Source organism: Melopsittacus undulatus, chromosome 1, assembly GCF_012275295.1.
Source record: "Melopsittacus undulatus isolate bMelUnd1 chromosome 1, bMelUnd1.mat.Z, whole genome shotgun sequence".
Lineage (NCBI taxonomy): Eukaryota > Metazoa > Chordata > Aves > Psittaciformes > Psittaculidae > Melopsittacus > Melopsittacus undulatus.
This window is the reverse complement of record NC_047527.1, coordinates 150,043,402-150,065,961: the sequence shown is the minus strand read 5'-3', so window position 1 is coordinate 150,065,961 and position 22,560 is coordinate 150,043,402. Positions and strand designations below refer to the sequence as shown.

At 43.3% G+C, this 22,560-nt stretch overlaps 2 protein-coding genes and 1 non-coding gene across 3 annotated transcripts in view; 2 read left to right on the top strand and 1 right to left on the bottom strand.

The window, feature by feature from the left end:
- Positions 1-5,598, top strand: part of LIMD1 (LIM domain containing 1) — a 28,225-nt gene extending 22,627 nt beyond the window's left edge. The window contains 1 exon segment of the mRNA XM_034067309.1: positions 416-5,598. Coding sequence (XP_033923200.1) covers positions 416-553 — 138 coding nt within the window. The 3' untranslated portion in view covers positions 554-5,598.
- Positions 5,599-7,409: 1,811 nt separating this feature from the next.
- TRNAR-ACG (transfer RNA arginine (anticodon ACG)) lies at positions 7,410-7,482 on the bottom strand. Its single transcript has one exon. It is a non-coding gene; the product is annotated as a tRNA-Arg (tRNA).
- Positions 7,483-7,703: 221 nt separating this feature from the next.
- The window catches only part of SACM1L (SAC1 like phosphatidylinositide phosphatase), a 29,731-nt gene continuing 14,874 nt past the window's right edge, over positions 7,704-22,560 (top strand). Inside the window, exons 1-6 of the mRNA XM_034066157.1 lie at positions 7,704-7,913; positions 14,984-15,081; positions 16,633-16,707; positions 18,969-19,096; positions 20,088-20,237; positions 22,480-22,539. Coding sequence (XP_033922048.1) covers positions 7,864-7,913; positions 14,984-15,081; positions 16,633-16,707; positions 18,969-19,096; positions 20,088-20,237; positions 22,480-22,539 — 561 coding nt within the window. The 5' untranslated portion in view covers positions 7,704-7,863. The remainder of the gene's footprint in view (positions 7,914-14,983; positions 15,082-16,632; positions 16,708-18,968; positions 19,097-20,087; positions 20,238-22,479; positions 22,540-22,560) is intronic.

The following is a 22,560-nucleotide window of genomic DNA, read 5'->3' as shown; positions in this document are numbered from 1 at the left end:
TGCTGTCAATTAAAATAAAGAGATGTCTTCTTCCCTGTGCTCATAATGCAGTGAAGAGGCTGGGTCTCAGCAGGCTGGTTTCACATCACTACTGCTGCAATTACTGTAATGTGAAGAGGTGAATCCTACCCCAGAGTGTAAGGAGACACGAGCATGTTTAAAATACATAGGGTTGCACCTCCCCACAAGATAAAGCTTATTCAATAAAGCTACTTAATACAAATGTGTACATGGTTGCCCCTCAGAATGCCTGTGTCAGATGCTTTCCTTCTCATGGCGCATGTTGGACTCACTTAGAAGGAGCTGTTGGGTGGGTGTCTTCTGCCCTTGTCACAGAATCACCTTCCTGGAAGCCAGACCCCAGCTGACATGGGAGATGAACACATGCTCTCATAATTTGAGTTTCTCTTTGCAGGACTGTGGACTGGAACTGAACGACGAGGACGGGCATCGCTGTTACCCACTAGATGAACACTTGCTTTGTCACTCCTGTCATCTGAAACACATAGAGAATGGCACAATGCCTGCAGCTGCATACCAGCACCACTACTAGCCTGCATGGCTGACATCAGAAGGCCAGGACAGAAGATGGTTACATGATCTCCCCTTCTCCCTACTCTCAGTTGGTTTCCTGTGCATGCTTTTCACCAGTCAGCGATGTTCCTGTAAAAGGATATGAGAGATTTTTGCTGGATTCCCAGGGGTTTTATGCTTGTGAGTTCCAGCTGTTATCAAACCAGGTCTATTTGACCAAGACTGTGGTGTGTTACCTAAACTGGTTTACTTCTACGTGCCTTTTTCTGCTGTCTGGAGATTCCTCTTAGCTCCTTGTGGAACATTCTTCAGTGAAAGCACAATTTGCTGTCGTGCCTATAAATTCAAATGGTGCCATGCACAATTGAAAAGCCAGAGGCTGGCTTGTCTGTGCCTGCCTGATGGGGACATCACATCAGTCTTACATTAAGAGTTTCCTGAGAAGCACATTTCATCAGATTCCCCAAAGGACATCAACCTTTTAATACCAGTTTTTAGACACTCTCTTTTATCAATTTTTTAGGAAAAGACAAGAAAAGGGTCTGTGCAAAATGGCACACTTAGACCTTTCAGTTAATTCCCAGGTATCGAGCCTGGCTGTAAAAGCACCAACTCTCCAAGCACAAACCAGGCATGCTGGCTGGCAGCTGGAGGCCAACATCCCATTTCAAACAGAACAGAAGACTGGATCAAACTAGGCTGAGCTGCCATGATGACTTGGGGTTCTGGGCTTGAATGTCACTATGATATACAGGGGCCAGCCTGCTGCGTCTAAGTGAAGAGTGGATCGTGTTTGGAAAGGAAAGGTTGGGATGCTGAAAGTGTGGACATGGGGAAGTCCATCCTCACTCCTGTTTGCAGAGCAGAAGCTCTCTGTACACAGACACATGCCAGAGTTTCCCCGTTGGTCCCCACAGCTCAGCCCCTGGGCTGGCCACTCCTTTCCATGGTGTTTACTGAGCACAAAGCTATTTCATAATGGTGCTTACTTAGAGCTCGAGGTCCTTATGAAGGCTTTGTTTCACAGGGATTTAGAGCCCGGCTCCACAAGCTGTACTCAGATGAGTATGTTGGTATAAACAAATGTGCTCCCATGAATAACAACAGCTTGTATGAGAGAGGGATTAGAGTTTGGCCCTTAGGTCTCTAAAGCAGAAAGGCAAATTGTTTCTCTTTTTGACCCCTGCTCAAAGGAATATGCTCCCCCAGTTTGTGTTACCTAGATGCTAGGTGTGCCTGCAGGGCATGTTCTGTAGGTACCAAAGCTGTGCAGTCCCTCATGTATAGGTACAAAGCTTTTCTTTAAGAAAAAGCTCTTAATTTAAAGCCTCAGGTTCATTTGGGGTTCTTCGTTAGCCTTTCTAGTATATTGTGTTGAGTTAAATCATCATCTGTCTATGCTGAAGATGCAGATTTGATACTGACTGGCAAGAGTATGACATTCTTGAAGATCTTTTTAGTGAGGAAACTACAATAGATTAGCTGAGCAGTGGCACTGAGACTCCAAAAATGAGCCTGTGCTGAGAACCCACCGTGGTTCAAACAACCTCTTTATCAGTAGCATACATTAGGTGCTTGAACATCACACCACATAGTCAGACTGACTCCCTCATGTGCCCATCAGGATCAGCTCAGGTGCTGGTAGCCACAAGCTGCCTGTCTCTGCTAATACACACCACGGGCCTTCAATTTGTGTGGTACAAAATGCTGTGCAAAAGTATTAAATGGTAAAACAAATGGAGACCAGTGACCTGTTAGCACCCACCAACATGTCTGTATGGCTTGTCTTGGCTGAAATGTGAACATCCCAAACTACCCACGGCTCAGGAAGCTTTAGCATGGAGTTTGATGGGGCCAACAGACTATCCAGCCTTCTGCCCCATCCAGCTGTAAGCACCTCTGCTGCTGTTACTGCTCTTGGGGATGGCAGCACATATCTGGAGGTCAGTCCTGTGCTAGGAACCACCAGGAGCTCTAGCTTTGGTGTAGTTTGGGCTCTGCAGCCCATCAGTGAGAGACTGAAAGCCCGAGAGAGGAAACTTTCCCAATGCAGTGTATGTGGCTCTGGGGCATATTCATCTTTGGAGAGTTGTACATGTGATTTAAGAGGGGGTAAAATTGACCCCACATAGGGCCTTAAATTTAGACTCCAAATGCTGGGTAGTGAGGGATGGGAGCAGGTTTCAAGGTGTGACTGCTCTTAGGACTGTCAGAAGGGACTGAGGTGGGACATAACACTGGTAAATACTCATTCCCAAGCAGGTGGGTCCTGTCCCTGAGCTTCCTTTGGCAGTAAGGTATCAAAGTGGCTTCTGGAAGTGAGCTGGAAACAGGAGCCGTGGTCGCCTGTTACTGTCTGGGCGAGATCAGCTATTCTGTGGCTCATGCTTTTGCTCTTGGGTTTTAGAGCATTTCCTGCCTTTGTTTTGGGAAAGATCTGAAAACACCAATGGGACTGATGCTTTCTTTTTAGCTGCAGTTTAAACTGCAGCCTCACTCTTGCACAACCCCAAAACTGCAGAAAGAAGGGAGGATGGAGAAGAGCCATTTTCCTTCACAGAAAGCCTCGAGCAACCTGTTGTGGTGAGCTGTCCGAGGGAGCCCCCTTTGATCACTGGGAAGCTGCACCCACACAGTGTCTCCTTACTCCTGCCAGCCATAGTCACAGACTGGTTTGGGTTGGAAAAGGACCTTAAGCTCATCCAGTTCCAAACCCCCTGCCATGGGCAAGGACACCCCATGCTAGACCTTGGGTGACATCAAGGCCCTGGCCAACCTGGCCTTGATCCATCCTCTATCCCTCAGTGCTGGGGAAATGAGGGCTGCCCTACTTTCAGTTTTGAGGTCCTGTGTAAATTATTAAGTGGCAATGCTCTCTTTTCCTGTGTTTACAGAGCTAGAAACAACAGTGTGAAGCTACTGAAAATGGAGCATGTGAGCTTGTGGGTTTGAAGCTGAAGCATCTACTGCATTGTCCTGTGTGGTGCTTACTTGCTCCACTTTATCTTTGGCAGTTAGAATTCACTGAAGCTCATTTCTCCAAGGCTGTGGGTGTCTTGAGTCCCTGTTGATTGTCCCCAGCTTGTTTCTGGCTCTGTGGCTGCTTGACAGTGGGTCTGGATGTGGGAATCATAGAATCGGACTGGTTTGTATTGGAAGGGACCTTAAGATCATCCAGTTCCAGCCCCCTGCAGGGGCAGGGCACCTTCCGTTAGATCAGGTTGATCCAAGCCTCATCCAACCTGGCCTTGAACACTGCCTAGGGATGGGGCAGCCACAGGCTTCTCTGGGCTGCCTCTTCTAGTGCCTGTCTTCAGGCAGCTCTCCCAAAGGGAAAAGCAGGCAGGCAGGTAGCTCTGAGCTGCATGGCTTTGTGGTTCTCTGCAGAGGAATTGACAGGAACGGTGTTCAATTCAGCCTGTCTCCTGCTCATACACATTGGGTTCTGCAATTGGTTTCCTATGAACCCTGCTGTCTATTTATTGAGGTGCTGAAGCATGGCATGAAAAGTTAGGGCCTATCTCCTCCCCCCAGAGTGCTTTTCTGGCTGGTTTTAAGGGGCAAGGGACCCCGTGAAATTCCCATTGTGCTGGTAATGAGCAATTCACATGCAAATAGTTACTCAAGTGAATTCCCTGGAACCTTGCTTTCAGGAACCAGAGCTTAATAGATTTTTTTCCCCCATTCAGCTCATGCTGTTAACACAAAACCTCATTTGAATAGGGATTTTTTTTGCATAAAAGCTGGTGAAAAAGGCCTAGCTATAGACATTTGTGTGTGATTTAAGACGTAAGAAACACGTGTTCTAGTGCTTTAGGAAGCCGGTGTTAAACACTGTTTTTAAACACGGAGCAGCAGTTGCAGGCAGGCTGGAGGAGCATCTGATGAGGTCTGTGCCTCTCAGTTTTCCTTTGGGGCTTTAAAATGTTTTCCCAGTCTTCCAGGGTTTAAATGATTTTTATTTGTAGATCTTTTGACTACAAAGTGAACGGCTCCTTGGGCTGGAAATGGGGAATTTCATCAGCATTGGGCCTTGAAAGGGGAAAATGACTTTGAAAGAGTGGGTATGGGTCTGGCTGGCCCTTCGAAAGACAGGGTTGTCTTTGGCTGCCAGAGAGGAAGATGTGATTATCTTCCTTGCTTCTCCCTTGCACTGATGTTAGGCAGGTATTTGACATCCCTGAATTTCGGTGTTTGGGTCTGTCCATAAGTGCTGCTGGGACCTCCATGTCTGTCCCATGAGTTGGCAGCCCTGAGGGGAATCACAGGCACATTTTTCCTGATGAATTCAGCTCCGTATTTTGTGCTTCCCTGGAAATTTTGACCACCTTCTGATTTTCAGCAACAGCAAACTGGGGCTTGCTTAAAGGGAACTGATACAACTTTGACCTCCACATCACCTGAGTATCATCATACATACAGTGACTCTGTACTTCGCTGCTGTTGCTAAGAGAATCACATGAAGAACTCCATCTGCACTGACTTCCACTTTTAACCAGTAAGGCTGCACATGTACATGAAGATCTATGTGTGTGCATGGATCAGTGTTGGATCATGGGCAGAGTGGTGTTTTACTACAGATGAGACATCCCTTGAGGATGAAATCTGCAGCAGTGTAAGAGTGACCTTGAAATGATCACTGGAATGGACTGCCATCTTTTCTGTTTTGATAACAGTATGGTCTGCAGCTCTGGGGTGCACAGAGAAGAAGGATGTGAAAGGACTTGCTTTTGGTTACCATATTCCTGGACGTTTATTAGAGAGGGATTTAAGGGGAAGTGCTTGCATACACTGGTCTGGACTGTTTTATTCTCCCATGCCAGCCTTAGCTACATGCTCTATGTTCACTTTTGGGGTGGTGTGTGCTGTTGTGTCTGTGCACATGGAAGTGAGAGCCTGCATTTTCACGCTTCTGTGCCCATGCCAAGTGCCTGTACATGCATTTTGAGCAACTTTCTCTGTATGAGCATAAGGGACAAGTTGACCCAGGCTGCATCAACTGGGGAAACATCTCTGGAGTCAGTACCTGCAGGCAGGGAAGGGCTATGACCGATCCACATCCGTTTTCCCCCCCCCCATCCTCTGAGGCCTGTGTGTCGCTGGAGAAGCCTGGGAGGGTGTTTGTGTTTCTCATCACATAACATTTGTGTTGTTCATTCTTCTTTCCATTTCCTGCATCCTGCCGTGAGCCCAGACAGGGACTGACCTGCTCACCTACCCTTTTCCTAAGAAGTGAGCAAACAAAACCCCTCACCCTGCTTTCTTCCAGGGCAGCCAGAAGCTCACATAGCAATATGCAAGTTGAGAGATGGGAAGAAACTATCTCCACGTGAACATACATGGCATAGAGCCCATGAAGGCAGACCACAGGGATGCCCTGTGGAGCAACCACACGGTGGAGGGATGGTGGCCAGGCTGCAGTTTCCACCCTGGTGGCACCAACCCTTGTCCCCCACGCAGCAGGTCTGCGGAGCACAGCCAGACCTTGGGCATGCTCCCACAGGCTGTGGCTTTCTGTATCCGGGAAGCAAATCCAGAGCCCTGGCTTAATGATTCCTCAACGGTACTAATGATTTCCATTTGTTTCCTTCAAAGCTCAGCTCCGGAAGGGATGTTTGAGGATTTGTGGTGTGTAAACTACCCTCAGCCACCTCTGAACACAGCCTCTTCTGTGCTGTTACATATTTATAAAGGAATGAAGGCCGGCGGCAGCGGAGCTGTTGTGATTTTTGGTGATTAAAGGCAATACGGTAAAGCAATGCTCAGTGTCAAGTCTTACCTAGAATGATGACTGTCATCGCCCAAGTCCGCAGGAGGGAGTTATGCTGTGGAATGATGGTTTCCCAGCCTCTGCCTTCCTCCTGTCCCCCCCATTGGTAGCTGGAGCAGGGGCTGTGGGGAAAACCTCCTCAGTGGGCATTTTCCAGTCCTTCACAGTGCCACTGGCTTTGCTGCAGCCCCATCAGAGGCTGTCTGCTCCTGCTCCCTATGGGGATACCTGATGTGGGGAGCTGGGGAGGTATGTGGGAGCAAGTTCCAGTCACAAATGGGGGGACTCCTTTGTGGGCATTGGTGGGGAATGGTTCCATAGGGGATTTTGGGGAAGAGTTCCTGTGGCTCTGGAGGATGTGGCCACATGGTGCCCCATGGGCTTTTCACTGCCTACCAGTGACTGTGAGACCTCATAGAATCCCAGACTGGTTTGTATTGGAAAGGACCTTAAGATCATCCAGTTCCAGCCCTATGTCTGAAGATGGGATGCTTAAGTGCTGGTGGTCGAGCAAGCACCAAGGAGCATGGAGCCTATCAGCTAAAATGAAGCAAATATACAGGAGTGAGGGTAATCATACTTCAGGCTTCCCCCTTCTCAAGGCACCTTCCCAAAACAAGGGGATCCTAAGGGTTGAGAGACCTCTGGAGATCACCCGTCCAATCCCCTGCCAGGGCAAGGCCACCCAGAATGCGTTACACAGGAACATATCCAGGCAGGCTTGGAATGTCCTCCAGAGAGGGAATGATGCCCAGATCTGGATGATACACAGAGCTGGATCCAGTGGGAAACTGGCCAGGAAGGCCCTGCCCCATGCGAGACCCCCGGACCTGGTGGTGTCTGCCTGGGCCCGAGTGTTACACCAGCCCCTCCTGCAGCAGCTCTGTATTCTCAACAGGTACCCAAAAGTACCCAAGCTGCAAGTACCACAAACCTCTCTAATGCACAACCAACCCCGAGATGCTTCGTAGGGATCTCCAGAGCACCCCCGATGCACCCCAGTGGGATCTATACAGGAGTGCAGAGGCTGTCCAAAAAGCAGAGGGGGTGCAGGCAGCACCTCGGGGATGGAGTTCAGCAGAGAGAGTGACACAAAAAGAGCAGCCGAGCCAGCCAGGAGTCGAACCTAGAATCTTCTGATCCGTAGTCAGACGCGTTATCCATTGCGCCACTGGCCCTGCTCTGTAGTGCACCCCTCTCCACACACACTTCAACATAGGCCAGCAGGGGGCAGCCAATTCACTGCGGCCTCCTCTAAACCCCACCTTTGTGGGCGTGGCTTACCGCCCCACTCGCACACTGACCAATCCGCACCGCTTCCCGCAGCGCGTCACCACTTCCGGGGCGGGGTCAGAGCGCGGCGGCTCAGCCAATCGTGGTGCGCATCAGTCAGCTCAGTCCCGCCCCCTTCCCCTACGGCGGTGGCGGTGCTCGGTAACGCTCCTGCGGCCGTTTGTCCTGCGCGGGGCCCCGTCCCTCAAGGCCGGGGACGCCTCAGTGTGGGGCGGAGGGAGCGGCCGGGACAGACGCGGAGCCGGGGGCAGTAGGAGGGGCACCGAATGGCGGCGGCGGCAGCGGCGGCAGCGGCGGCCTACGCCAACCTGAAGCTGTGAGTGACCAGCCGGGAGCGGGGGGGGGCGGTCTGTCACCGAGCGGAACCGGCCGTTGGGACAACGGTCACCCGTCCCTTCCCCTCACGGACCCGGTGTCCCCGGGAGCCCAACGGCGGCTCGTTGCCCGGCCTGGCCCTCGTTAAGCGGGTGCCCCGGCCTGGCCCACCCCGCCTCGGGGCCTCCCCGGGGTGGGGTGGGGACAGGCCGGGACAGCCGGGTCAGCGCGAAGGGCTTGGCCCGAGGCAGCGGCTGCGTGCGGGCGGCCCGGAGCGGGAGGAGGAGGACTTTGGCCGCGGGTACAGCTCCACTCCGCTTTGGCTGTCCATCTGATAGCACCGCAGCAGCTCGGGTGTCGGTCTCCGCTTTCCTCTGGAAGGCTAATGCTTGTGGGTGCTCAGTGTGCTGGGCGCGGTGCGCTGCCCTGGGCACCGCTGGGCTCACTGAGGAGGAGGTGGTGGTGGGGCTGCCGCCTGCTTCCTTCATAGGTGGTTTCTGTAGGCACCCGAGCGCTGGTGCGGATGGAAAGCTTTGTATATGCAGTGTTTCCTGCCCGCAGAAGGTTCTTTCGGTGCAGTCGTCAGTCTCTTACAGCACAGCTTTATTTTGGTGCCAGTTGATGATTTTGAACTTAGAGGCATCTCCCGTCTAGTGCCTTCTGTGACTGCCCAAATAAATCCGTGTAAGCTCCTGGTGTAGTTTATTTTTCTGTTAAAACAAGGGGTTTAGGGTACAACATAACCCTTTGGGCTTGTACTTTTGCTTCCTGCCTTTTACACAGTGAAAGAAGTTGCATAACCAAAGCAATTCAAAGTTAAATCTGAAGAGATGTTTCCATTCCAAGTCCCCATGCTGGCTGGATGGACCTTGTGAAAAGATGACTCTGGTTGCAACTGGATGGTCTTAAGGTCCATCTGTAACTGTTCTGTGATTCTGTGAAGCTCTTCATGACTGTCTGAAGCCAACAGTGAAATGTCCTTGTGTGTCCTAAAGGCGTTCCCAGGCTTCTGACCTCTAAATATTAGCTTGAAAGTGTGTAATCGTGTTACTGATGCCATTTTTGGGCAGCAGGATCTGAAAGTGATTTTTAAGCCTGATTTAACTGTACTTACTGCTCTGTTAAATTTCATTTGACAGTCACGTTTTGGATTCAGAGCAAACATCTGTAGGTCTTCCTTAGAGATCTGTATAAACAGTTTGTCATAATGCTTTTATGTGTTTAAAAATCACCGGGCTTCTTTCTTATTTTGATTAGATAGCTAAGTGAGGATGTGCAGACACTGGAGATGATTTGAGGAGGAAGATCCTCAGTGATGGTTGAAAGACTTGCTTATTTGGCAGAAAGCTCTTTTTTCCTCTTGTCACCTAAACAGCGTTTGTCTTTCTTTAAGCTGAATTTGTGGTTTTTTTGCCTGCAGAGGAGAAAAGGTGAGATGTATGAGTAGCAGTTGTGTGACTTGCAGTGCAGTCATTCTTACTAACAGTCTCTTTAAGTAAAAGCACTTCTCTGGATACAGGCTGGTAAAGAATTGTCTCATTTAAAGTTTAATCCTCACTAAAAGTAAGCTTTGATCTGTTTAGAATGAGGCTGTCTCAAATGTAGTGTAACGTGAGGTTTTTTGCTTTATAAACTTGAAAATAGAATTGTTTTGCTTTCTGCAAAATGGGCTTTTCTCCCTGTTATTACACCAACCATGGTAATGCCTGTAGGCTTTCTACCAAGTGTTTAAGATACAGGACCATGACTTGGGTGATGGATCACCCTTACCAGTTGGCAAGGTCAAAGGAGAATGTTGTTCTGAGAGATCCAGGCTAGACTCCAGTGTGGGGGTTTAGTGATGACAGTGTTGTGGGGTTTTAACTGACTTCTTTTTCTCTCTATGAAAAGGTCAGATTCTGCAGCTCACCCCTTCTGGGTAGTCTGGTGGCCCTGTGTGGAGCTTTACTGCTTGTAACGCCCCACAGGGTCCCATTCTATACATTCAGTACCAGATCTTAGCTCTCAATGCAAACCTTGTGTTTTCCATGTCATCGAAAGTAGTGACTCAAGCCTTGACCAGTGTCATCACAGAAGTTCAAGTGATACCAGTAAAAATGCTGATGTCTAATGTCTGCCTGACTGTTGGCGCTAGTTGAGTTACACCAGCAATTACTGGGGAGAACCGCTAACCTAAAACCTGCCACCCATAGATGTCATCTGTGTCACTGCTATACTTACTGAGCTTCATCTCATAGCCTCAGGAACAAGTTGTAGCTTCAGACAGCTGTTGCAGGTAGCAAGCTAGTGGATGGTAGTAAAGCTACCAGTCCAATTCACCAGTAATTTGGGGAGAAGTCCAAAAGTACAACTTGTCTTTGTCTTCTTTTGTTTCTTGTTCTCTAAACTGAGTTTGGGTAATACTTCTAGAAACAGCAGTATACATCCTTTTTTTCTTGCTGAACTAAGTGGCTTTCACAGTGAAGCTCAGGGATGTTGTTTGAGGAGTGCACTAACTTATGCAGTAAATTGTCATCTTAAGCAAAACCTAACTCGGAATAGCTATTATAAAGCTATGCCTTTAATCCATGACTTTTCCTGGTATTTCCATTACTGTTTTTCTTTGATCCTGGCATTGTCCTCCCTTTCTTCTCCCTGCAACAACTACTGCTCCATGGGAGATGCTCCAGTTCCTTGAGCTGTTTCTGCTTGAGAAGTAATATTTATGGTAGATGTATAATTAGCACACCCGCTCACCTAGAAAATCTGGAATCTCTGGGGTGTTGAAACCATCAGTGTGTTGGCACTGTTACTTAACACGCTGTTGGGACTCTGCTTATACTAATGTCTTTCCTATTATCTTGCTGCAGACCACTTTGGTATCTTGAGTACAGCAAAGGCATTGCTGCACAGTACAGGGTGTGCTTTTGGCTTGCTTTGTATAGTATTTAGAGGTTGACATCGAAGAGGTTCCTGCATTAAAGCAATGTTAAGTATTTATGGTGAAATAATCAATTACTGAAGTAAGGGTTTGGCTGTTGAGGCCTAGAAGGCTTAAGTGATATTGAGTGAAGAACTATCTTTAGTTGCCATTAGAGCACAATGGGTCTTCTTTCATGAAGTACCTGAACACAGGAGTATTCTTGTTTGTAAGATCAACCCAATTAACATGTGGGATGCAGTTCTGCATCACCTTCATGGTATACAACACTGCTTTGTAATCCAACTAATGAAGTGAAACTTCACAACAAATACACAAAGTACCACTATCTCACTTAACTGTAAATTAAGCTGACTTTTACACTTGGTGTAAGCAAGCAGTGGTTGTTGCTTTTCCTCTCTTTTGCCTCTATCTTAGGAATCGCACTTTTTTCTTTCTCACCTTTGTATTGTAGGAATTAAACCTATTGAGGAAGTTGCTTTACCTCTTGGCAGCAGTCCACACAATTCAGTTAGAGAAGATTTCAAAATGAGATTCGAGTCACCTTCAGTAATATTTGAAACATGAATTTAGTGATTGCAGTTCTTTAATACCTTCCCTCTTCTAGAGTATCAGGAATTACATTATCAGTGTCAAGTATTTCAATTTATCACTCTCTGTTCTTTAGCAACACTGAGAAATAGGCTGTGGTAATGGTGGTCAGGGGCTTTTTGTATTTAAAATAAAAGTGAGTGAAAGGAACTCAAACTCTGTGAAGACTTTATGTGCTGTTAAGCTGTAATGGAAGCAAGATATTGCTGTTAAGAGTTCTTGATGTTTTGGATGCTTACAGACAGCAGTGACGACGTAGCCAAGGAGCAGGTAGGTTCCAGTATCAAATATGAAGGTTATACAAAAGCAGAATATGGCCTCGTATATGAAAACCAGTTTCAGAAGTAACTACAGACATTAAGAGCTTCTGGAAAATACTATTTTATTATTTTTTTATGTAATATTAGCACCTGGACTTTCGTCTTTTCCTTATTTCATTAGAAGAATAGAATTAGCCTGTGATTCCTAGTCATTATAAGTAATCCTTTCAGCACTTAATATCTCCTTCTCAGATCAGTAAAATAAGCATTTGTGTTCTCTTTCTAAGCTTGTGAACAGCATACAGACTTGGTACTGAGGATGGTCTGTGGGAAAATACCATTCTTACATGTAGTGCTCATCAGCTGCTTTCCTGAAAGAGAAGTGCGAGGCAATCATCTCAGTTACCATAGTCTTTATGATTGAAAATAATCTAAACAAGAATGAGGCTACTAGCCTAGCTCTGGTAACTGGTAGGTTTGTATATCCGTGTATGGGCTGAAACCTCTTAGAGATCCCTCTGTTGGGATCACCATGAAGTTATTTCTCTCAACTTCACACACAGCTGTTAGAGCTGCCAGTTTGGTCCATTAAACTGAAACCAGGAATCACTTGACACTTTTGTCACCAAATAAGGTCTTGGAACCGACTGTGCAAAGGAGGATCTTGATTGCAAAGCTTTCTTTCATGTGTGTTGATAGTAAAACATAGTTTAAGCTAAGTTAGAAGTGTACAAGCATTATGTAAGAGGAGATAAAGGTGGTGATAAACTGTTAAAAGGGCAGTCAATGGTAGTGGCAAGAAACAAAATATTGGCTAGGATTTGAAAGAGAGAAAAGCAGGGGACTGGTCTGCTGAAGCAGGACGTATGGCACATTGGGAAACCAGGTATAATTTGCAGTGGCAACCTTAATTCTCTCCTTTTTCTTAACTTATGGTGAGGATAACAGATTTCACATTTATCAGGGAGAAATTATTACTCTGGAGTGTAGTAAATATGAAGTCTGTTTACGTGGCAAATATTCTGTACCTGTAAGCTTTTTCCCAATTGTTTGAAACAGGCTTTAACTAATATGCAAGTAAGTCTCAGTGCTGAGACTGTAGGACAGTCATGGCCAGTTGCACTTTGTAATAAGAAGAGCAGCTTTTAAAACTACTGATCGTGGATAGAAATGCTCTGTATGGTCAGTGCAGGTGTCCTGTCTGTGTTGTCTTCTCGATACAGAGTATTCAAAAACTGAAGCTACTACTTTGGACATTTCAACTTATTTGCTTAATGCAGATGAGGAAGAATGTGTAAGCATCTGTAATAACGGCATGACAGGTCTAATATGAAACTTTGCAGTGCCTTTTCCCCATTTTCAGGTGGATTTTTCTGTATCAACTGATGTAGAAAAAGCTGACTGTTCAGCTAAACCAGTGGAAGTTAAGTAGCTGCAGCTTGCTTTAGGTGGAAAAAATGCCTACTACTGTCTCCTGCCAACAAGCAGGTTTCTGACTGCATCTTAAATAGTATAACCTGATTTTAGATTCTTTAACAAATTGGGGGCTTATAAATGCCCTTAAGCTTGTTCTATCTCTGTAAGCTTGTTCACCATTCACTGCAAAATCAGTTCCCATTATTGCTATGAAACCCCTTTAGAGAGCCAAGGGCACATATGTGCACTTCATCCAAAACAAACAGGGAAAGCCAAGTAGGAGCTTTAAGGCTTCAGTGTACAACAAACTCCATGTTTGTATTTCTTACTCTGATGGCTTTAGTTTTAAAGATCCCTGTCCATAGCAGGGGGGTTGGAACTAGATGATCTTAAAGGTCCTTTCCAACCCAAACCATTCTGAGATAACACATTTTATAAGTATTAATGAAAGGTTAAGAAAGCTGATTTAGAAAGTGTACGTGGTGCATTTCCCACTTTAGGACACATAGACTAATTTCTCTTTGAATAAGTTAAATGATCTGATGAACAGGATTGCTTTATGGTCTGTTGTGGTGTTTGTTTTTTCAGTTCAGTTAAGCATTTGGACTTCTCTGGCTTTCCTTCACTTGTGCAGAGAGGTTGTAGAATCTCTGTCCTTAGGGAGTGCCAAAACATTCCCAAAGAAATAGGGCTTAACTTTAAAGTTGGATTAACTTTGAAGTTGGCCCTGCTTTTAGTGGGTGGAAGGTGGGGTGTTAGACATGTTAAAGGAGGTCTTCCAGATCTCTTACAAAGGAGTTTTATGATCTAAATTAGGATTCTAATTCAGCTTTCTGATGGATTAAAAAAGAAGAGATGTGAAAGAATGCAAGAGCTATTTAGGGAGAAGGAGCCTAAAAATACCTATCCTGTAGAGTAAGTTTCCAGAACAAGATGCTTAAAACTCTGATCTCATGTCTTGTCAAGCCTTAAACTGAGAGAACTGATTATGATAGTTAAGAACACTAGTTCAAGAGTGGGTTTATTGTTTGTTTAGCATTTTCTGTGTGCAACTACAAGTAATTCCTGCATAATTCTTGTGTTGTTTCAGAGTGTAACATGTCTGGCTTGCAGGTATCTCAACAGGTGTATTTTTAAGGAATATTATTGAAAACTATGTTTAATTTTATGGCTAGCATTGTACTGCATCGAGTTTTCCTGAAGAGAATGGTAGCTATGAAGTGTGAACAGGATGTCAGTGTGTCTCCAATAGCGAAGATACAGGTTACTCCATGCGTGTTACACAGACCTGGCTAATAGATCTGCTAACACTGACACACATGCTTCAGTGAACTAGTCTGCCACTTTGGCTTTTCCATTTTTCCTGTGTTGTTTCCAGTGGATTCTTACAATACTTCAAACACACTAATGTGAAACAGGTGTTTTTTATCACTTTGGACATGATTTTTGTGTTTATTAGACTTGTATCAGGGATGTGGTACATTAGTTTCTGATATATCAGAAAGTGCTTGGCTAAGCTTCTGATTTTGAAGTTTGCTTTTGGCTTATCAGACTTCTAAGTGACATAGTTCAAGCTTATATGAGTTGAAATGAACCACTTTGTGCATAAGCTCCCTTTCATGTCTCTAACTTAAAGTAATAAACAAGAATTAAGATTATTGAACAGATGGTGGGTTTTGCAGTGCCTGATTAGCTTGACTTGCTTTTTTGCACTGTCAATATCAGTGCCTGTTGGGAATTAATCCAGTGAGAATTTGGGGGTTTCTTTTTTGCAGCTGAAATGAGGTTTAACATTTCTTACTCTGTCTTCAGGTGATGAAGAATAAATAAAGCCAAAGTAAGTGGTGCTAAATGAATTTCTTCTTCCTATCCATTCTCTTAAAGGCATGTAACACCAGAGAAGTTCTATGTGGAAGCCTGCGATGATGGAGCAGATGATGTGCTTGCTATTGATAGAGTCTCCACAGAAGTCACTCTTACAGGTACTCCCCTCACCAGCATTTCATAATATCCTTTGTTTGTTTTGTTCCAGGCAGTCCCAGAAGATCTTCAGCACCTTGAACTGATACTGGGAGATTTGTTTTTATCTTTAGTTACTGTTTTAAAATAGTACTTCGCATTCCATCCTGCAAATAACTTTGTTTGAAATGGCTTTTTGCTGTGGGATTGATGCTGTGGGTAACCAGGTGATAGTGCTTGCCTCTTTCTTTCTGTAAGACTGCCCATCGTGACAGTAAAATCTGAGTCATTCATGCTAGTTGGGATTGGTGCTACAAGCCCCAAACATGGGAAATGCTGAACACTGGGCTTCTGTAGCTTTTGCCAGATTGTCTTTTAATACTGAAACCTGAATTCTCATAAAGCCTCTACAAATAGCAACAGTAAAAAAAAACCATCACTGTAAATTTAGTTCTGTGTTGGAAATTTGGATTCAAATGTCAGTGCAAGTAATGTTAAGCATACTGATGCTGTGGTCTTCAAAATAGTACTTCATTAAGAATGTGAAATTAATGCACAAATTCAGTCAAAGAACTTGAATTAAATGACAACATGAAATTAAGGCAATGAGTGACTTCTTCCCCAGTGCTTCAAGAGTTTGTACCTTAGCATTGCTAACACCTAAACAGACAGAAATGCTACAGTAATACTAATATAAAAGCAGTCAGTCTCTTATTACGTGTCTTGTGTACTTCATGTAAGAGCAGTGTGCCCATCGCACTGGTAATTTTTGTTGTAGTATAGTATTTCAGTTTCTACTTCAAAACTCTCTAATATAGACATCCTGTCTTTTGTGAGTACACATCTGTTCTCATGACTGGTGTTTTATCAGATGAGCCTGCAAGGTGTTTAAAACAAAGGCAAATACAAGTGCTGTCTTTCTCTGTTCTCTAGGCTCTGAGAAAATACCTAACTCTGATTTGGGTGTTTTGTGTTAAGATCTTAAGCTCCTCTAATATCCTTTCTGTTACTCTAGAAATGTGAGTAGAGGAAGGTTTAACAGGCTAAGACTTCTAATTGATATTTGGATACCTCCTGGTATGTTGTTTGGAGTATTGTAGTCTATACTGTTCTTGGTAGTTTTGCAGAGATAGACCAAAAAGTAAACTGGGTCTCTGAGCTGGAAATAGACTGAGGCTCAGAAGAAGCAGTCAGAAGAGGGAGGTACAAGCAGTTATGGTTTGTGTGTCCTTGATGTCTAGATGGCTTCAAAACAAAAAGCTTCTGGAAGCTGGCAGGACAATACATTATTGAGGAGTTTATTTGCTGTATTGTCATGTGAACAAGCTTGAATTTATTCAATTGAATGACTATTTTGATTAAACATAGAAATTGGGTTAGAATGCTTCCATGTCTTTCCCTCCCAACCCCCATCAGGCTTTGGAAATCTGATGTATTGCTGCTTAAATGTAAGACTATGAAAACCTGAGATTTGACCAAGAAGCTTTGACAAACCCACTTCAATAGTTTTTCCAGTATAGGCATGAAAGAAGCAGTCTGAAATTCTGATGATGCTTTTTTCTTTTGCTTTTCAGTCAAGAAAGATGTTCCCCCCTCAGCTGTTACAAGGCCTATATATGGTATTTTGGGAACAATCCGTTTGGTAGCAGGTAAGGAAAAGAGAATTGTGCTCCTTAAAAATACTTAGGCAATATATATTGTTGAAGAAGCTTTAAAGGCAAAAATAGTATCTCGGATACTTACCTGAGGTTACACTTTCCTCAGTATGATGGCCTTTCCTTGTGGCTGCTTGTGGATGGAGGTATCCAAATACAGTTGATCACAAACGTTCATGTACCTCTTAAACCAATAGCTGCTCTAAAGGAAGGGTTAACTCATGTCTGGTTGAGTTTTAAGGCACAGATTTCAAATGTGTGCAAAGATCATAATTTACTTTCCATAACTGTTTTAGTTGCAGGATTTGATGCAACAGTCAAATACTGAGTTGTGAAGTTTGACTTTAAGTCAATAATCCTGGTACAGAACTGAGTGACAGGGTGATAGATTAGTAGATGCAGCAGTTCAAGTAATGGTTGTGTTCCAACTATCCTACATATATAAAGAAAACTCAGCATTAACAGTAAAAGGACAGACTAGAGCGATTCTAAATTCTAGGCAGTTGTTGGATAAGGGAAGAATAAGCTGTCTGCTTTTTCTAAGCATCTCAGTGGTGTTCAGCTCTAAACAGTCACTGCCCCAAATAAACCTGATGTGTAAAGTCTGGGCTTCCAGGCATTACATCTGGAGACTTTTATTCAGTATGTATGCTCCTTGTTACATCATTTTTCAGACTACTTTAGTCTCAAACTCTAATAAAGTCTATATAAGAGGTCTTTTGAATAGTAATTCATAAATTGCTATTCAGAAGTTACTATTCAAAAGACCTTTTGTATAGACTTTATTAGAATTTGAGACTAAAGTAGTCTGAAAAATGATGTAATAAGGAGCATGCATACTGAATAAATGTCTCTATACATAGAAAGGATTTAAGCTCACTCATTGCAGTATTCTCAACCAAAGCAAAGTATCATTGTGTTAAATGCAGTAAACTTCTGACAGGGTCTTAAACTACTGAACTTTATATGCTCATATTCTAAAGAATTGTGTGGTTTGTAGAGTAAGAGTGATATAATGGACACCTGTATCTTAGGTGCTTGACAAGATCTGACTGTTTTAAAACTGAATTACCCCAAAGGGGAATGTTCACAAGTTGCAGGCTTGGTAATGACTGAATATTATATAAAATATAGAAGTATGTATCTTATTAAAATAGCCTTTTTCTTTGCATCCCCAAAGCTTTGCAGTGATTGTTTATATACAGCTGTTAAACTAAAGATAATATCAGTTAAAAGGAAATGATTTTGTGTTGTTCGTAAATGATATTGTCATGTTAGGTGGTTTGTTATTGTCTGTAAAACTGGTTCCATATCTAGCAATGCAGCATCTTTAGCAAACATAAATATTCTTCACCTATTTACAGTGTTAAGGGGGAGGGGGAAAATAACTGAATTAATATCTGAAGCTCTGAAGTCTCAAGCAGAAGGTTGCATACGCAAATAGGAAAAGGCATTGAAAATTCATATCAGAGGTATCTATTTGTGCAGCATCTTTGTGGCATAGCTGTGGATGGAATGTGCTGCTTTTATAAGGTATCTGGATGTGTCTGACAAAAGCAATACTTATAACTTGAGATGCAAACACGCTAGAGCATTTCTGAAGTGCTTAAATAGTCCAAATAAAAGGTATAGCATCAGTACAAAAGTGTACTAGAGTTGGGGTTCTGTGCTTCTGCATGGAGAAAAATAACCCTTGCTGCTTTGCTCTGTGGAAGTTGTAAGTAGGCCTTTAATGGTTATGAGATGTAGATCATGAGACATTTTCATCCATCAATATCCAATTTGATAAAGTATTCTTTTTCTTCAAAACCAAGCTGGCACTGAAATATGATAGGTAGAAATAAGTGTATGTTGTGTTTAAGATCAAGTGTAAATCAGTTGCTTTGAGTGACCTGTCTTTATTATGGTTTTTTTGCTTTGTTACTTATTCAACCAGGAAAGCACTGAACTTCCTGTCAAATTATTAAAAGGAACCCCCTTTCTCTTTACTCCATTTTGAACCTGTTAGGATAAATACTTTTTTGGGATAAGATGAATAGGGGTTTTGGTTTCTGAAGCATGCTTCTTTTCATGCATTTCAGACTTGCTCAGTGCTTTCTAGGTGTAAGTCCTATGTGTAAGTTGAAGAAACCTCACCCTTTCCTATTGGTTTCAGTTTTCTGGTTATAGTTCTGTAGTTGTATGGTTATAGGCTCCTTTTCTCAATATGTGCATCTCTTTGTGGGTTTTTTAACTTAATTCTTTCTGATTTACAGGCACATATCTTATTGTAATAACAAAAAAGAAAAAAGTAGGTGAGATTTTCAGTCATGCAATCTGGAAAGCAACAGACTTTGACATCCTCTCCTACAAAAAGACCATGCTGCACTTAACTGATATTCAGGTAGGTGGACTCATGAGGGGATTGTGAGGGGGATTATCTTATTAATGTCCATTACCATAGAACCTAATTTGATGAAACTATAAAAGTTTCTTTTTTAGAAGCTCATTGAGCTACGCCTTTTTTCTGCTTTATTCAGGCTGCTATAATTGATGCAGTAGTTGGATATAGGTGAATATAAAGCTGTGTCATTCAAGATAACAAGCTCACATTGTGTGATTTTGAATATCATCCCCAGAGTTTGTTCTGCATATTGTGCATTTTTTCCCCCTGCAAAGGTGGTACACTCTTCTCTATGCTCTAACCATTAAGTCTTTCTCACAGCTTTGCTATTCTGATAGCCCCTATGATAAGCTGCCTTGCTGTCATCTAACTATCTGTCTTGCTTAATTTATGGAATTGTTCCATTACATAATTACCCAGCAGGGAAGAATTGATTTTTCCTCTTTTTGAGAGGGAGGGAAAGGATGGAGGTTGTATAAAATAGATGTGTTGGGGCTTGATAGAGAGTAGATAAGGTGTCTAACCAATGGAGCTGAAAGGGAATCTGATGCTCTTCTGGGAAAAGAATGAGGTTAATCAAAACTTGAACCAGACACAGTTAGTGGGGTAATCCTGAAGGAGTTGTAGCCTTTGTTTTGCATTGCCATTTCATTTGGCTTTTTGAATGGTTTTCAGGCAAATTAATGGCTTCCTTTTTGCTTGGCAGTTGCTAATATTAGTTTAATATCAGTAGCTGTTTACCTCATAGGAGACTGTTCTCTCCTCTCCACTGTTCTTGTAGAATTGGGTTGCAGTGTGCTAGCTGTCAGTTATTAGTGAACTGTTACCAAAATTGCAGTCCCAGGGTTTTCTTCTATGGTAATCTCTGAATGATCTGCGCACTAGCAAAGTTCATCTCGTCACTTCAGAAAGTAGCAGGAGCTAGTAAGAATAAGATATTTCAATGGTAATAAATGAGAGCTCTTCTGTCCTTTTTTTCCTCATTCAACAGTTGCAGGACAATAAAGTATTTTTATCAATGCTCAATCACGTCTTGAGCGTGGATGGATTTTACTTCTCAACAACATATGACCTAACGCACACTCTCCAACGGTTAGCCAACACAAGCCCAGAGTTCCAGGAAATGAGCCTCCTAGAGAGGGTAAGGATATACTTTTCCTTTGTGCCTTTGTCTCTGACGTTGTCAGTCAGCTCTGCATGGCTTAAGTTTCATTTATGCAGCTAATGTTTAAATGATGTCAAACAAACTAACACAAACTAAAGGAAACTTTATGTAAAGGTTAGGATGGTCTTGCTGAAATCCACGGTTCTGTTATGCTTGAGCTGAAACCTTTGTTTTTAGCTTTTACAATCAATTAGTATGCTAAGTGGTAGCAGATACTGTTAAAACATTTGTGGTCTTCTGTTATCCTATAAATGGCTTTACTATTTAAATCATTAATTTAAACTAGTGAAACAGATTTACATGTTGCTTGGATGCAAATCCTTATAACTGAACTAGAAAAAAATAGCACTGTTGCTGAACTGTAACTAAACTGTCCCTGTGAGCTGGTTAATTGGGTTGTACTGGAGCAGTTCGCTGGTAAAAAGAAACTGACAGAGACAAAAAAGAAGCAATGAGTCAAGTTACAACTTGAGCTTGCTTTGTACCTTGCTTAAGAACAAGGGTGGAAACTGATGGTCTATAATGCTTCAGTAAGCAAATCTGTTCAGCACTGTAGCGTTTTATCAGAGCTGTTAGGGGTTGTGGCTGAGCCCTAACCCTTTGGCCAAAAGTGGATTAAATGGCACTCGATTTCATACTCTTCTGAGATCATGTGGAACTGAACTGTGGGCTTTATGTCTGTTGGCCTTGGGATATAGTCTGTCTAAACCAGGCCTATTGCTTATGTTTGAAGTGTGAATTTAATGCGCTGCTTTTGCCTTAATGATACCAGCCAAAATGCATTTGAACTTGAAATTTTCTGGTGCTTCCAGAGTTCCAGAATCTTTCATCTGGTAGTATGCTGTATTGCAGCATAAATGGGGTCTAAACTGCCTAGACACTGAATACTGAAACCTTGGAAGTCAATAGCACCTCTTCTCCCTTTGCTGAAGAGGTGGCAATGGAGTCACAAGAAGTTGCCTCTTAGATACTGAAACTATCCAAGCTGGGGCAGCAGCTTTTCAAAGATCAAAAGAATCAATTCAGAAATCAGTTTATACTTGGACTGTTTTGTGTTGTCAGATGCTGTTCTGGCAGCGATCGTGCCAGGGAGAGCGGTTGCTGACATGAAACAATTGCTTTGACTTAAAATTGAGGCATTTCAGAAGGTTGTTTGAAAGGCAGAGCACAGTAGAATAGCATCAGGTTTGAGTAAATTCAGATGTTAGAAGGTTAAAACAATTTTAATGTAATTACACGCTCGTCGTTGCAGTATAATGGCTTAACTTAATGGATGATGGCAATTTTGGGCATCTCCAGTTCAATTCCACAAGAGGAGATTGGCCTGTAGTAGGCTTGAGGGTATTGTTGGTTTCTTACTTGCATGTGTTTTGAGTGTTTTAAAAGAGTACTGGTAGAAGGAAACGGCCCCAGTATAGGAGCACCAAAGCTTTGTATCTTGCTCTTTCACTAGTTCAAAGTACTGTAAATAGGATCTGAACAGTTTCTGGCAGATAGTTGTATTTCTTGTTTTCTATTAGATAAAGGAATATTCCAACACTGAGCTTGAATTAACCCTTGTCCTCAGTGACCTATTGTCTGCCTATCTCATCTTAAAGTTGAGATTTATATCGGAGCCTGCCCTGTGTTCTGCAGCAAATGTCACTTTTGTGACTAATCTGGTAGCTTCCTGGAATGTGCTCAGCAACCTGCTCAAGACCCTTTCGAGGTGAATTAGACATAGGAAATACATGAAGAGGATTATTTATGCTGCAGAATATAAATACTGATGTCTTTTAAACTACAAGTATTGTTTAACTTCCAGTTCTCAGAACTGTTGATCATTGTATACAGAGCTCAATGCATTTTTACCTTCTGCCCACATTGAGTGTTACCTTGCTACTGCAGTTACAATTTCAGAGGACTTTTCAAGGCCTGCCTGCTTAGGGCAGAGAGCAGAATGGTGTTCCGATGCTGCAGCTCAGCTGTTAGAAGTTAAGTATGCCTGGAGTGTCAGGCAGCACCCTGAAAGATTGGAGAGAATTGTGCTTCTCTTAACTGTTTTGATTTTATTTATGCTGTACATGAGGGTATGAAGGATACTGGTGGAAAAAGGACATTCCATCTCCATGTACACCTGTTCCCCTAAACTTTGTAATGCATGCATACTATGATACTGCTTTATGCTGGATTATACAGAACTGTCTCTAAAAACCTGTTGGCTTTTTTTTTGCTGCAGGCAGATCCAAGGTTTGTGTGGAATGGGCATCTTCTTAGAGAATTTGCTGCTCAACCAGAGGTAAACACTTTGTAATGATTG